This window comes from Hoplias malabaricus, chromosome Y, assembly GCF_029633855.1.
Source record: "Hoplias malabaricus isolate fHopMal1 chromosome Y, fHopMal1.hap1, whole genome shotgun sequence".
NCBI classification, from domain to species: domain Eukaryota; kingdom Metazoa; phylum Chordata; class Actinopteri; order Characiformes; family Erythrinidae; genus Hoplias; species Hoplias malabaricus.
The window spans coordinates 66,764,862-66,776,604 of record NC_089820.1 but is presented as its reverse complement, the minus strand read 5'-3'; the positions used below and the strand labels follow the sequence as shown (position 1 = coordinate 66,776,604).

The window sequence follows — 11,743 nt, the reverse complement described above, 5'->3', positions numbered from 1 at the left end:
GTCCTGCAGCTGCTCTGACTGACGGCCAGTGAAAACACATGCTCCTGAAGATTGGCTCAAGAAAAAGCCCAGGACTGAAGACACCACAACCATCAGGCGCCTCTTTGTCTTCAAGCTGACGATGCCAAACTGGCTCTAACTGATACCAAATTCATGCATCTTTATTGGTACCTCTGTTTTCAACATGTGCAGGCCGTCTAATGACTGTTCCCAGAGGCCACAACCTATTTGTCTTCATGTTGAAGGTCCTTCAGAGATGCCAAGACCCCTCCAAATCCGTGAGTCTGCATCAGTGCCTCCAGGAGTACATGACCTTAAATGGTTCTTATTCTTAAAGGCAACAACCTGTTGGTGTTTCAAAGCTGGAGGTGCTGGTATAGAAGGCAAGTTTGAAGTAACTCTAAATAATTACCTCTATTTTCAATTTAAGTCAAATTCTGCTAATGGTTCTAATGCTCTGAGGCCCACTCTTGGGTTTCAAAGAAGGATCGAGTTCCTGGCGTCAGCTCAGGAAGACAGAAGTCAGTAAAAATGGATGAGGATATGAGGGAGGTGCAGTGGCAAGAACTGCCAGAAGTTGTTTAAAAGTGAAAGGCTTGCGCCAGCCGGGAAGGAAGGTTTTCCTCCCTCCTTTCAAAACTCGGAGCTTCGTCGCATCCGAGTGGGAAGTGTTTGTGTTGGCAGAGGCCCTCCGACGGTAGCCTTGCGGTTGACTGTCGACGGGGCGCATGCGAAGAGTTTGGAGGCAAATGGGAATTGTGAGCAGGGAGTGGGAAAGCTGGGGAGTTTTTTAAGTGGAAAAACAGAGGCAGTGAATTCCTTCTCTTCCCACCTTTTTGTCAGAACAAGGCTTTAGTGTTCTCTGCTTGTCTGAAGTCCGGTTGAGTCCTACAAATGCAGACGTTTTTTGATAGTTCATCTCTCAGTGCCCATCCTAACTGATAATTCCACAAGGCTTTTATAGGATGAGTCTGACCAGCTTGGACTATTCAGGTGATTCCCAGATTGGAATGGAAGCATCATAAAGTGGGTTGTAATATATGAGTCTGGGTCGAATAAAGAGAAATCTGGATCTGATGGAAAGATTGGCTCAGATGTTCCAGATGACCCCTGTAACTGTCTGTCCTGCCAGTCCTGCCGGTGCATCCAGACCTAAATCGAAAGCAGATTTTAATCCTCCTGTCCCATACGAAACAAGATGAAGGTGATGAGTTGTGGAGTGAGATGTGGATGTTAAACGGATACGGATGTTAAAACTGGACCCGACTCAAGAACAGCAGCATGTGATACACACTGTGAGATTTTATTCACGTTGCTTCTTTCAGTCAGAGATTCAAAGGCACTGCAGAGTCTGCAAAACATTTAAAAATAAATTTGATTAACTAAGGTCTTCATTTGTTTTGAGGGGACTCAGAATGCAAAAGTGACATTCAAGTGACTCATGCTCAAAAATCAATGGTATTTTAGCATTGAAACACGATGCAAATCAAAATAAGCACTGGATTACACAATAATGATGAGCATTGGGTTATGAAATGGTGGAAATGTGTTTCTTTGGTGTCCAGTGTTTTGGCATGAGCTGGAGCCAGAATTGCATCAATACCTGACCTCAGTTACCTTATAAAAATGAAATCGCATCCTCACAACAATGTTCCAACTTTCCAAAGGAGGATAAAGTATAAGCGCAGCAAGGGGAACAAACTGTCCAATAAAATCCTTGAGAAACATTGGATAAACAAATGTCCAGAAACGTTTGGCCATATAGATTTAACCCTGTAGCTGTTTGAAAGCCAACCTCAGGCAATGAGCAGTGTGTGTTTTTAGCCACATGCTGTAACTACTGAATGTGAGGTTATTTTTCCAGGGTCTGACTTAATATATTGAGGGGAAAAAACACACACACCTCGGTCTGATCCACCTGAATCAAGAGAAAACTACCTCTGCCAACTCAAATTACAACATAATGACCGTAAACTGCTCTGTTTATTGTGGTTTGATTTTATCAAACTGTGTTCAGAAATGTTTACATTCCATGTGTGAACTGTTTGAGTGCAAATGAAAAAACCGTGGAGTTAAGACAAGTCCAAATAAAAGTATGCCTTCTTCCTGAACCTTAATAAGTACCTGGTGGATAATCAAGATGGACATTTCAGTCACATTTTATATTTGGATTTGCAATACATCAATAAAACTATTGCCACCTGCATTAAATAATTCACATTACCCATAAGACTACAGGCTTAAACATGAAAACAATAAGCCAGTCTAAAGGAAGTTATAAGGTTAACAGACAAGGGTGACGCAGCAGGTAGTGTCGCAGTCACACAGCTCCAGGGGATTCCCGCTCCGGGTGACTGTCTGTGAGGAGTGTGGTGTGTTCTCCCTGTGTCTGTGTGGGTTTCCTCCGGGTGACTGTCTGTGAGGAGTGTGGTGTGTTCTCCCTGTGTCTGTGTGGGTTTCCTCCGGGTGACTGTCTGTGAGGAGTGTGGTGTGTTCTCCCCGTTTCTGAGTGGGTTTCCTCCGGGTGACTGTCTGTTAGGAGTGTGGTGTGTTCTCCCTGTTTCTGCGTGGGTTTCTCCGGATGCTCCGGTTTCCTACCACAGTCCAAAAACACACGTTGGTAGGTGGATTGGTGACTCAAAAAGTGTCCGTAGCTGTGAATGTGTGTGTGTCTGTGTTGCCCTGTGAAGGACTGGCGCCCCCTCCAGAGTGTATTCCCACCTTGCGCCCAATGATTCCAGGTAGGCTCTGGACCCACCGTGACCCTGAACTGGATAAGGGTTACAGATAATGGATGGATGGATGGTTAACAGACAAGTGCTAAACTTCAGTACCTCAGTTAGGATTGCAAGTCTAATCACATTATAATTAACTTTACTTCATAACTTTTAATGCACAGAGAGGTTGTTTGGTTATTGCTCTATAAACATAGCATGTAAAGTGAATTTAAGGTGGAGTGTTACCTACGTTTTTCTGTGATGCCTCTTGTTCTTTGCGTGCTAGCGTTAAGATGGCTACAGTACTCTTTCAAGTTCCCCTTCACTCTGACCAAACTATAAGACACAGATACTACACTGCCCTCAACTGGAGCATACACTATTTAAAAAAATGTACAGTATAGGTACATTATTGTAACTTAAGGTACAAACAGTGTAAATGCACATTAATAGATACTCTTCTCCTGAAGGAGAGGTGAATATTTGTACAATTTCATTATTGTACTATGCAAAATAATACAACCAAATATAAGTCCTGGTTATGAAATGAGACATCAGAATTAATATAGAATATGGTACAATTATGTTCCCTAACTGAAGGTACTGAATATGTACAACTGAAGGTACCACCTCAGTGACAGTGATAGAGTTTTCTAAAATATGCACAAAGATAAAAGGAAATATAATGTCAAAGAAGCTAATTTACTTATTGTTATTGTCCACTTAAAAACATGTATCTCCATTTTTTGTGTATATTTGCTTTACTACAACATTTGAACAGTTATTCAGATTATGTGAAAATGTCATGATGAATGGACCAATAGAAATGCTCCAAATTACTTGGAATAGAATTTGTTTCATTGACTGCCAGTGTAAGTTAAAAAGGTTTTTATTTCTCCTGTAAAAATACTATTTTTGTAGATGCATGTTTTTAATTGGACAGCAACTATATAAACATTTCCTACTTACTATTAAATTAAGTATATTTTTATGCCTGTGAATGCAGCTATTCATAAGGACATCTTTACTTTTTATTCAGTACCTATGAAAGTTAATATTATACATATGCATAAAATTGTAGCTTGTGTTTCTTAGAAAAGCTAAAATAGAAGTGAGGTATCTACTGATTCTGCATTACTGTCAGGGAGTTTCCAAAAACCTAGAAACAGATTGTCTGCAGCCAAATGTTAACAAAGTGGCTAACAATTTTGATACTCTTTGATAGTTGGTAGGTTTAAGGTTCTATAGAGCAATTTACACTATTTTAATGGCGTACATATTTGAGAAATGTATTGTATTGTTACTCTAAATAAATCTACACTGTGTCATAAACTGTGTAGACATAGAGTGACTCCCAAAATAACGGGATGCTCTGGATTAGCATTAGAGGTGCAGTGTCACCATCCCCAATACCAAATATTGACTAGACTGGTATAAAACTTTGCAGCTTTGGGGATGGACTTTTGTGATCACAAAGCAAACATCCAAACTCAGTACCTGATCTTATTAAAGCTCTTGCAGCAGAATGCCAACAAATCCTGACAGAAATATTCCAATATCTAGTCTAAAGCCTTCTGAACAATAGCAGATGTCATCACACCAAAGTAGTGGAGCTACAGCTCAAAGCTCATGGCTCTGTGTTTGCCGATTACATCATTGTTGTAAGTAAAAAACCAAGCAAAAAAAATATGCCGTGGTCTTCAGTAATATAGTGTATAAAGCCATTACCAATTAGAGTTTCACAACCACTTCAACCAACATACGCCCTTCACATCCTCCCACACACACACTCACTCGCAATATTCACACATACACACTGAAAACTGCCCTTCAGCATTTAGCACTTGTAAAAAGGTGGCTGCTATTGCCTGAACTGAAACCCTGTAGCTCTGATCAGTTCCGTTTTTCTTATTAGATTCTGTGATTCTATTGAGGCAGAAAGAAACCCGATATTAAACACATGAGTGTGTGCAAAAGTAAAATTTATGAGTAATTTATGAAGATTTTTTCATTTCATTGTAGCAACTTGTCTACCAATGTGCAGAATTGGGTGTTATGAATAGATAAATAAATCAATCAATAAATAAAACAGGACAACCCACACTAACACACCAGAATTTGGTTTTCCACAATGGTCAGAGGGGTAGTCTTTTTTTGCTATTTCATATCCTGTTGTCTGTTAACAGTGTGAGGTCTGTGTTGCATTAAGCCACGTAAGCTTTCATGGTGTCAGGTTCTATATCACAGATACCAGTCAAACACATCCCAGTGAAATGAAATGGGTCTCCATCACTCCACTGAATGTAGTTCCAAATGAGCATAGTCATCATAAGACGATGTATTGATCAATGCTTTTCTAGGAAATGAACCCTTCTGTGTGGAGCATATCAACTATGCTGTTGGTTTTGAATAATAATAATAATTGTAATACGTGAAGCCCAATAATAGTAATTGGTTCCAAACATAAAGTTTGAAGGTTCGATCCCTGAGATCCTCACTGCTGTTGACGTCGTAATGAAAAGTGGCTTCTGCTAATGGGGTGACACATTGGGCAAAGGGTCAGGGAGACATCTTTTAAAAAGAGAAGTGGAAACAGAGGCTGCTTCAATGGAAAATAATTTCCATGTGCAACCCCTGCCATCTGTCTTTCTCTGACCTGGGGTTATCTTTCCAACACACCTTATAAAATAGGGATCTTGGAAAAGAGAATGTAAACCAAGGGAACTACATTCTGTTACAATTTAATGTTTGAATTAGGCCTGTTCAGCAAAAGCACATTGAAAAAGCATTAATTTTTTGAAGGAAGATTTCATATCAATCCAAATTTAAACCCCCACAGATTACCAGAGGGCTGATAGCGTCTGGGTTGAGTAATGTGAGACACATAAATGCGCAGCAGCAATATATTTTGGTCTTTCTTTAGAGGTCCAGACTGCTGTGCAGTTCAAGTAAAAAACAACCAAAAAAAAAAAAAAAAAAACAGAAGAGGAAGAGAAAGTTTTCTTTAATTCCACTTCCATGGTGACTGTCCAGTGTTTGTTCTTGACCACAACCTACAATCAGCTCCATTTCGTATAAATCAGCTCATCAAGTTAGGCTGAACATTTTTCAGAACAAACCTTTGCATGCTTTAATACACTGGACAAATCCTGAGACATCGATTCACTTCCTGCTCTAAGGTATTGCAAGTAAGTTCCTGTATGTTGTTATTTAGACCATGTTTTTTCTTTAGTGAGTAGCGAGTGGAAAACAAAATTACATTGTGATCTGCTTTTTTACCTGGATAGCTGAGGCTAAATAAGCACATTTACACAAATCCTGAGTCTGTTTATAGGCGGATGCAAAAAACACATGCAAATGGAAGGGCAAATCCAGCTGGAATGTAATTCTGGTGTATCCAAGTGCTGATCTGATAAGGTTTAGTGGAATATGGAGCTTATTGTTCCCGCGTTGTTGCTCAGATACACATCACACTTCAAAGCAAAGGCTATAGTAAACATTATAAAGGTTCTATTTTTCCATCTAATTACTTTAGACTGGCTTTTCATTGTCGTGACACATCCCAGCTGTTGTTTGCAATGTAAAACAATGTTTTTGTTGCCAATTTATATGGAATTTACGACATTATGGAATTACAAAAAAAAATAATAATAAATATGCGAATAAATATATTATTCTCAAGGCACTGAAAACATGAACAAGAAGAGTTACTTGATTCTCTGCATTTAACCCGTCTATGGCAGTGAACACATTAGTGAGCAATCCTTTTAGCCACACGTTGGGTGGTGCTTTCTTAACAGTCCCTTAAGTTCAGAGTGAACTCAAGCAAGTACGAGGAGGATGCCGTCACTAACACTATGGCAGTTGTCATGAAGGGTGCGCTTAGGTGTCATTTGCGGTCTGAAGTTCAGCAGTTAAATAAACCTCAGACGAGGCATGTGCAAATGTCGCCATGCACTGTAAATAGTGAACGCTACACTGTGGCCATATGCAAAAAAAGATCTCAGATAAATGTATTGGTCTACTTCAAAATGTGAAAAAAGATAAATAATAAACATATCATTAGGTGTATAACTGAATACTGACCAGCTGGAATAGACACTGGGACTCAGTCTCTGCCACTGAGGTCCATACCTCGGGTGACTGTCTGTGAGGAGCGTGGTGTGTTCTCCCTGTGTCTGTGTGGGTTTCCTCTGCATGGTGGTAAGTCAAATGGGGACAATTTCCATGAGCATGAGTGACTGGGTGAATGTGTGTGAGTGTGTGCTCAAGTTCAAGGCAACATTCATTCATCTATCCATCAAACAATTCAATAATTAATCCATGGATTGATGAATCAATTAATGCTTCCTTGAACTCCATACTTTTCCCCATCCTTTCTTGTGGGTTAGTATTATTATCTTCCTATTTGTAGACTATGCTAATATTTTCCACATGTTAAGTTCATTTTTTACTTTTTCTTGAAGGTAAACTTGAACTTAAGTTGAATTTTATGTTAATTCATTTCTTTTTATTAACAGAAACCCACCAAGTCATGGAGCGGTCATTGATCCCTGTCCCCTTCAATAACCAGACCGATGGGAATGTCTCGTGTTCCCGTGACAACATCATGAAAACCACTATCTTCCCTATCCTCTACTCCCTCCTCTTCCTGCTGGGATTATCCCTCAACGGCCTGGCAGCGTGGGTGTTCTTCAGCATCCCCAGCCGCTCCCACTTCATCATCTACCTGAAGAACATCGTGGTGGCCGACATCCTCATGACCTTCACCTTCCCCTTCAAGATCTTGTCCGATTCCAACGTGGCCTCACTGAGTGTTCGCATCTTCGTATGCCGGGTGTCTTCCGTACTTTTTTACCTCACCATGTACATCAGCATCATCTTCTTTGGACTGATCAGTATTGACCGCTGCAGGAAGACCCTCTGGCCCTTTGTGGGAACCAGCCCCAGAAGGCTGACCTACAGGAAAGTCTTGTCAGGGGCCATTTGGGCAACTTTGTTGGCACTTTCCTTTCCCAATATGATCCTGACCAGCAAAGCACCAGCTTCAAACTATGTCAAATGCAGTGACTTGAAAACCCCATTTGGCCTGAAGTGGCACGAAGTGGTCAACTACATCTGCCAAGTCATCTTCTGGGGTAACCTGGTAGTTGTCATAGTCTGCTACACTCTCATAACCAAAGAACTTTACAAGTCCTTCAAGAGATCCAGAGGAAGTGATCAAGGCTACACTGCTGGAACTAGTGCCTCCCAGAGGAAGAAGAAGGTACGGGTTAATGTGTTCCTTGTTCTTGCCGTCTTTTTCATATGCTTTGTGCCCTTCCACTTCACCCGAGTGCCCTACACCATGACCCAGACCAAAGGGTACATGTTCGACTGCCGGCAGAAGCTGATCTTCTTCCAGGTGAAAGAGAGCACCCTGTGGCTGTGCTCCCTCAACTCGCTGCTGGACCCACTCATCTACTTCTTTCTCTGCAAGTCCTTTAGGGACTCCTTATTCAACATCCTGCAGCTGTCACCAGGGAGATGCAGGGCCCTTCAGGACAGTTCAGACACTACTGCAGGGAACAACCCTGTTGAAAGCCACATGTAAATGTAGAACAGTAAAGAATTGAAAAATAGATTATGATTGTTCTAAATAAACAAACTTTGTATTGTGTTTGTAACCTGATCAACACATGGACCCTTCTCTAGTTTAAGGTGTAGCCATTCCTGACAGAGGTATTCGCTAACACAGCTTGGAAGTATGATGAAATACTCTGGAGCTGCTTGCAATGCCAAGTGTTGGCTAGAGAGGTATAAATCCCCCGGTATTATCCTGTGAAGCTGTGGCTCTCTGGAGTGATGGAGCTCCAGCAAACACCTTTGTCATGAACTATTGAGTCCATTCCTGTTTTGGATGGGCAATGTCCACAAACTTAGTCCTTTAACGAAAATATTCATATGTAAATTTCATTGTGTTAACAAAATGTCAGCCTTGTCTGTTCTAAATAAAAAGCACATAAGAACCTTTCATCATGTACCCTGTTTTCATGATGTACATATGCTTTATTACAGCATATGTAAATCACTGTTTTACATGTTTCCTAAGCACAGAGCTGCCCAAACTTTATGCAATGGCCATGAGACTCACGCAATGAGCTCTAATCTCACTCCTCAACCTCAAGCCACACTTTCAATTTCACATTTTAAATAACCCTTTGTCTGTGGCATCAGATCATATACAAAAATCGCATGCGCATTTTGGAAAACATGGCTTTCTATCCTCTTGTTTATCAATGTCTTTACATGGGTCGGTCTATTGTTATACTCAGACTTCAACACATTATTTATTCATTCATTCATTCATTATCTGTAACCGCTTATCCAGTTCAGGGTCGCGGTGGGTCCAGAGCCTACCTGGAATCATTGGGCGCAAGGCGGGAATACACCCTGGAGGGGGCGCCAGTCCTTCACAGGGCAACACACACACACACACATTCACTCACACACACCTACGGACACTTTTGAGTCGCCAATCCACCTACCAACGTGTGTTTTTGGACTGTGGGAGGAAACCGGAGCACCCGGAAGAAACCCACACGGACAAAGGGAGAACACACCACACTCCTCACAGACAGTCACCCGGAGGAAACCCACGCAGACACAGGGAGAACACACCACACTCCTCAAAGACAGTCACCCGGAGGAAACCCACACAGACACAGGGAGAACACAGCACACTCCTCACAGACAGTCACCCGGAGGAAACCCACATAGACACAGGGAGAACACACCACACTCCTCACAGACAGTCACCCGGAGGAAACCCACACAGACACAGGGAGAACACACCACACTCCTCACAGCAGTCACCCGGAGGAAACCCACGCAGACACAGGGAGAACACACCACACTCCTCACAGACAGTCACCCGGAGGAAACCCACGCAGACACAGGGAGAACACACCACACTCCTCACAGACAGTCACCCGGAGGAAGCCCACACAGACACAGGGAGAACACACCACACTCCTCACAGACGGTCACCCGGAGGAAACCCACGCAGACACAGGGAGAACACACCACACTCCTCACAGACAGTCACCAGGAGGAAGCCCACACAGACACAGGGAGAACACACCACACTCCTCACAGACAGTCACCCGGAGGAAACCCACGCAGACACAGGGAGAACACACCACACTCCTCACAGACAGTCACCCGGAGGAAACCCACGCAGACACAGGGAGAACACACCACACTCCTCACAGACAGTCACCCGGAGGAAACCCACGCAGACACAGGGAGAACACACCACACTCCTCACAGACAGTCACCCGGAGGAAGCCCACACAGACACAGGGAGAACACACCACACTCCTCACAGACAGTCACCCGGAGGAAGCCCACACAGACACAGGGAGAACACACCACACTCCTCACAGACAGTCACCCGGAGGAAACCCACGCAGACACAGGGAGAACACACCACACTCCTCACAGACAGTCACCCGGAGGAAACCCACGCAGACACAGGGAGAACACACCACACTCCTCACAGACAGTCACCCGGAGGAAGCCCACGCAGACACAGGGAGAACACACCACACTCCTCACAGACAGTCACCCGGAGGAAGCCCACACAGACACAGAGAGAACACACCACACTCCTCACAGACAGTCACCCGGAGGAAACCCACGCAGACACAGGGAGAACACACCACACTCCTCACAGACAGTCACCTGGAGGAAACCCACACAGACACAGAGAGAACACACCACACTCCTCACAGACAGTCACCCGGAGGAAACCCACACAGACACAGGGAGAACACACCACACTCCTCACAGACAGTCACCCGGAGGAAGCCCACACAGACACAGGGAGAACACACCACACTCCTCACAGATAGTCACCCGGAGGAAACCCACACAGACACGGGGAGAACACACCACACTCCTCACAGACAGTCACCCGGAGGAAACCCACGCAGACACAGGGAGAACACACCATACTCCTCACAGACAGTCACCTGGAGCAGCACTTGAACCCACAACCTCCAGGTCCCTGTAGCTGTGTGACTGCGACACTACCTGCTGCGCCATAAAAACATATATATTTTTTTAACAGTTTGCCCATAAATATTAATGGGTTTAGATTGGAATGTATTAACCAAATATCTGTTCCTCTCAGTATAAACTGTTCAAGAACAATAAACCTTAAAATATCTAATACCTATATTACTAATATTAACTGTTCATCCGGTACAACACAAAAATATCACTCTCAATTACAAAATATCAAAATGATCTGCCAGTGTTGCAGCATTGAATGATACTAATAGCTAATCAGACAGAAAGAAAACATGAAGTCTCCTGCAGTCATTTCACAGGGAGCATGAAATCCCCCTCCAGGGTGTGTTCTTGCCTTGAATGAATGAAATTACATCACAGTCCAGCTCTGCTCAGTCTTTCTAGAAATACTTTATAAGCTGATTTGAATAAAAGTTTCCGCTAAATGCCATAAATGGCAGTTATGTGTAATGAAGAAAGCAAAGCAAGAACGATTTCTATTTTTGTGCCTATGTGTGACCAGACAATATATTTTATAATTTTAGAACAAATGATTCATTGGAAATCAAAGCAACAAGACTGACAAAATATTTAAATTTCCTGAACATTTAAGGCTCTGTTAACACAAGTAAATGTTATTATAAGGTTATTTGTAAATTCATTTTTATTATTATTATTATTTTATGTAACAGTTGCTCTTTTTGAAAGTTTGTGAATGTTCCAGAAAGACTCAGTGACTGAGGGGAAAAACCTGTTCTCTGTTCAACGACTGCAGGGTTCTTCTAATCAAATCATGTTAATTTGCCACCCACATACTAGGGAAGTGTGCTTTATTACATCATGTATAGTATATAATTTTAATTAGCATGAAATGCCTGGGGCGGCACGGTGGCGCAGCAGGTAGTGTCACAGTCACACATCTCCAGAGACCTGGAGGTTGTGGGTATGAGTCTCGTTCCGGGTGACTGTCT

The 11,743-nt window shown here is 42.6% G+C and overlaps 1 protein-coding gene across 3 annotated transcripts; it reads left to right on the top strand.

Annotated features, from left to right (window-relative positions):
* Positions 1 to 5,828: 5,828 nt before the first annotated feature.
* Positions 5,829 to 8,712, top strand: LOC136679357 (P2Y purinoceptor 12-like). 3 transcript variants are annotated; one of them, XM_066657833.1, is made up of 2 exons: positions 5,829 to 5,896; positions 7,238 to 8,712. In XM_066657833.1, the coding sequence occupies exon 2, from the start codon at positions 7,252 to 7,254 to the stop codon at positions 8,308 to 8,310; it is 1,059 nt and encodes a 352-aa protein (XP_066513930.1). In that variant the 5' UTR covers positions 5,829 to 5,896; positions 7,238 to 7,251; the 3' UTR covers positions 8,311 to 8,712. The 3 variants fall into 3 exon arrangements, with proteins under 3 accessions (XP_066513930.1, XP_066513929.1, XP_066513931.1); XM_066657832.1 differs by having other exon boundaries at positions 5,837 to 5,905; XM_066657834.1 differs by lacking the exon at positions 5,829 to 5,896 and adding an exon at positions 6,791 to 6,920.
* The last annotated feature ends 3,031 nt before the right edge of the window (positions 8,713 to 11,743 follow it).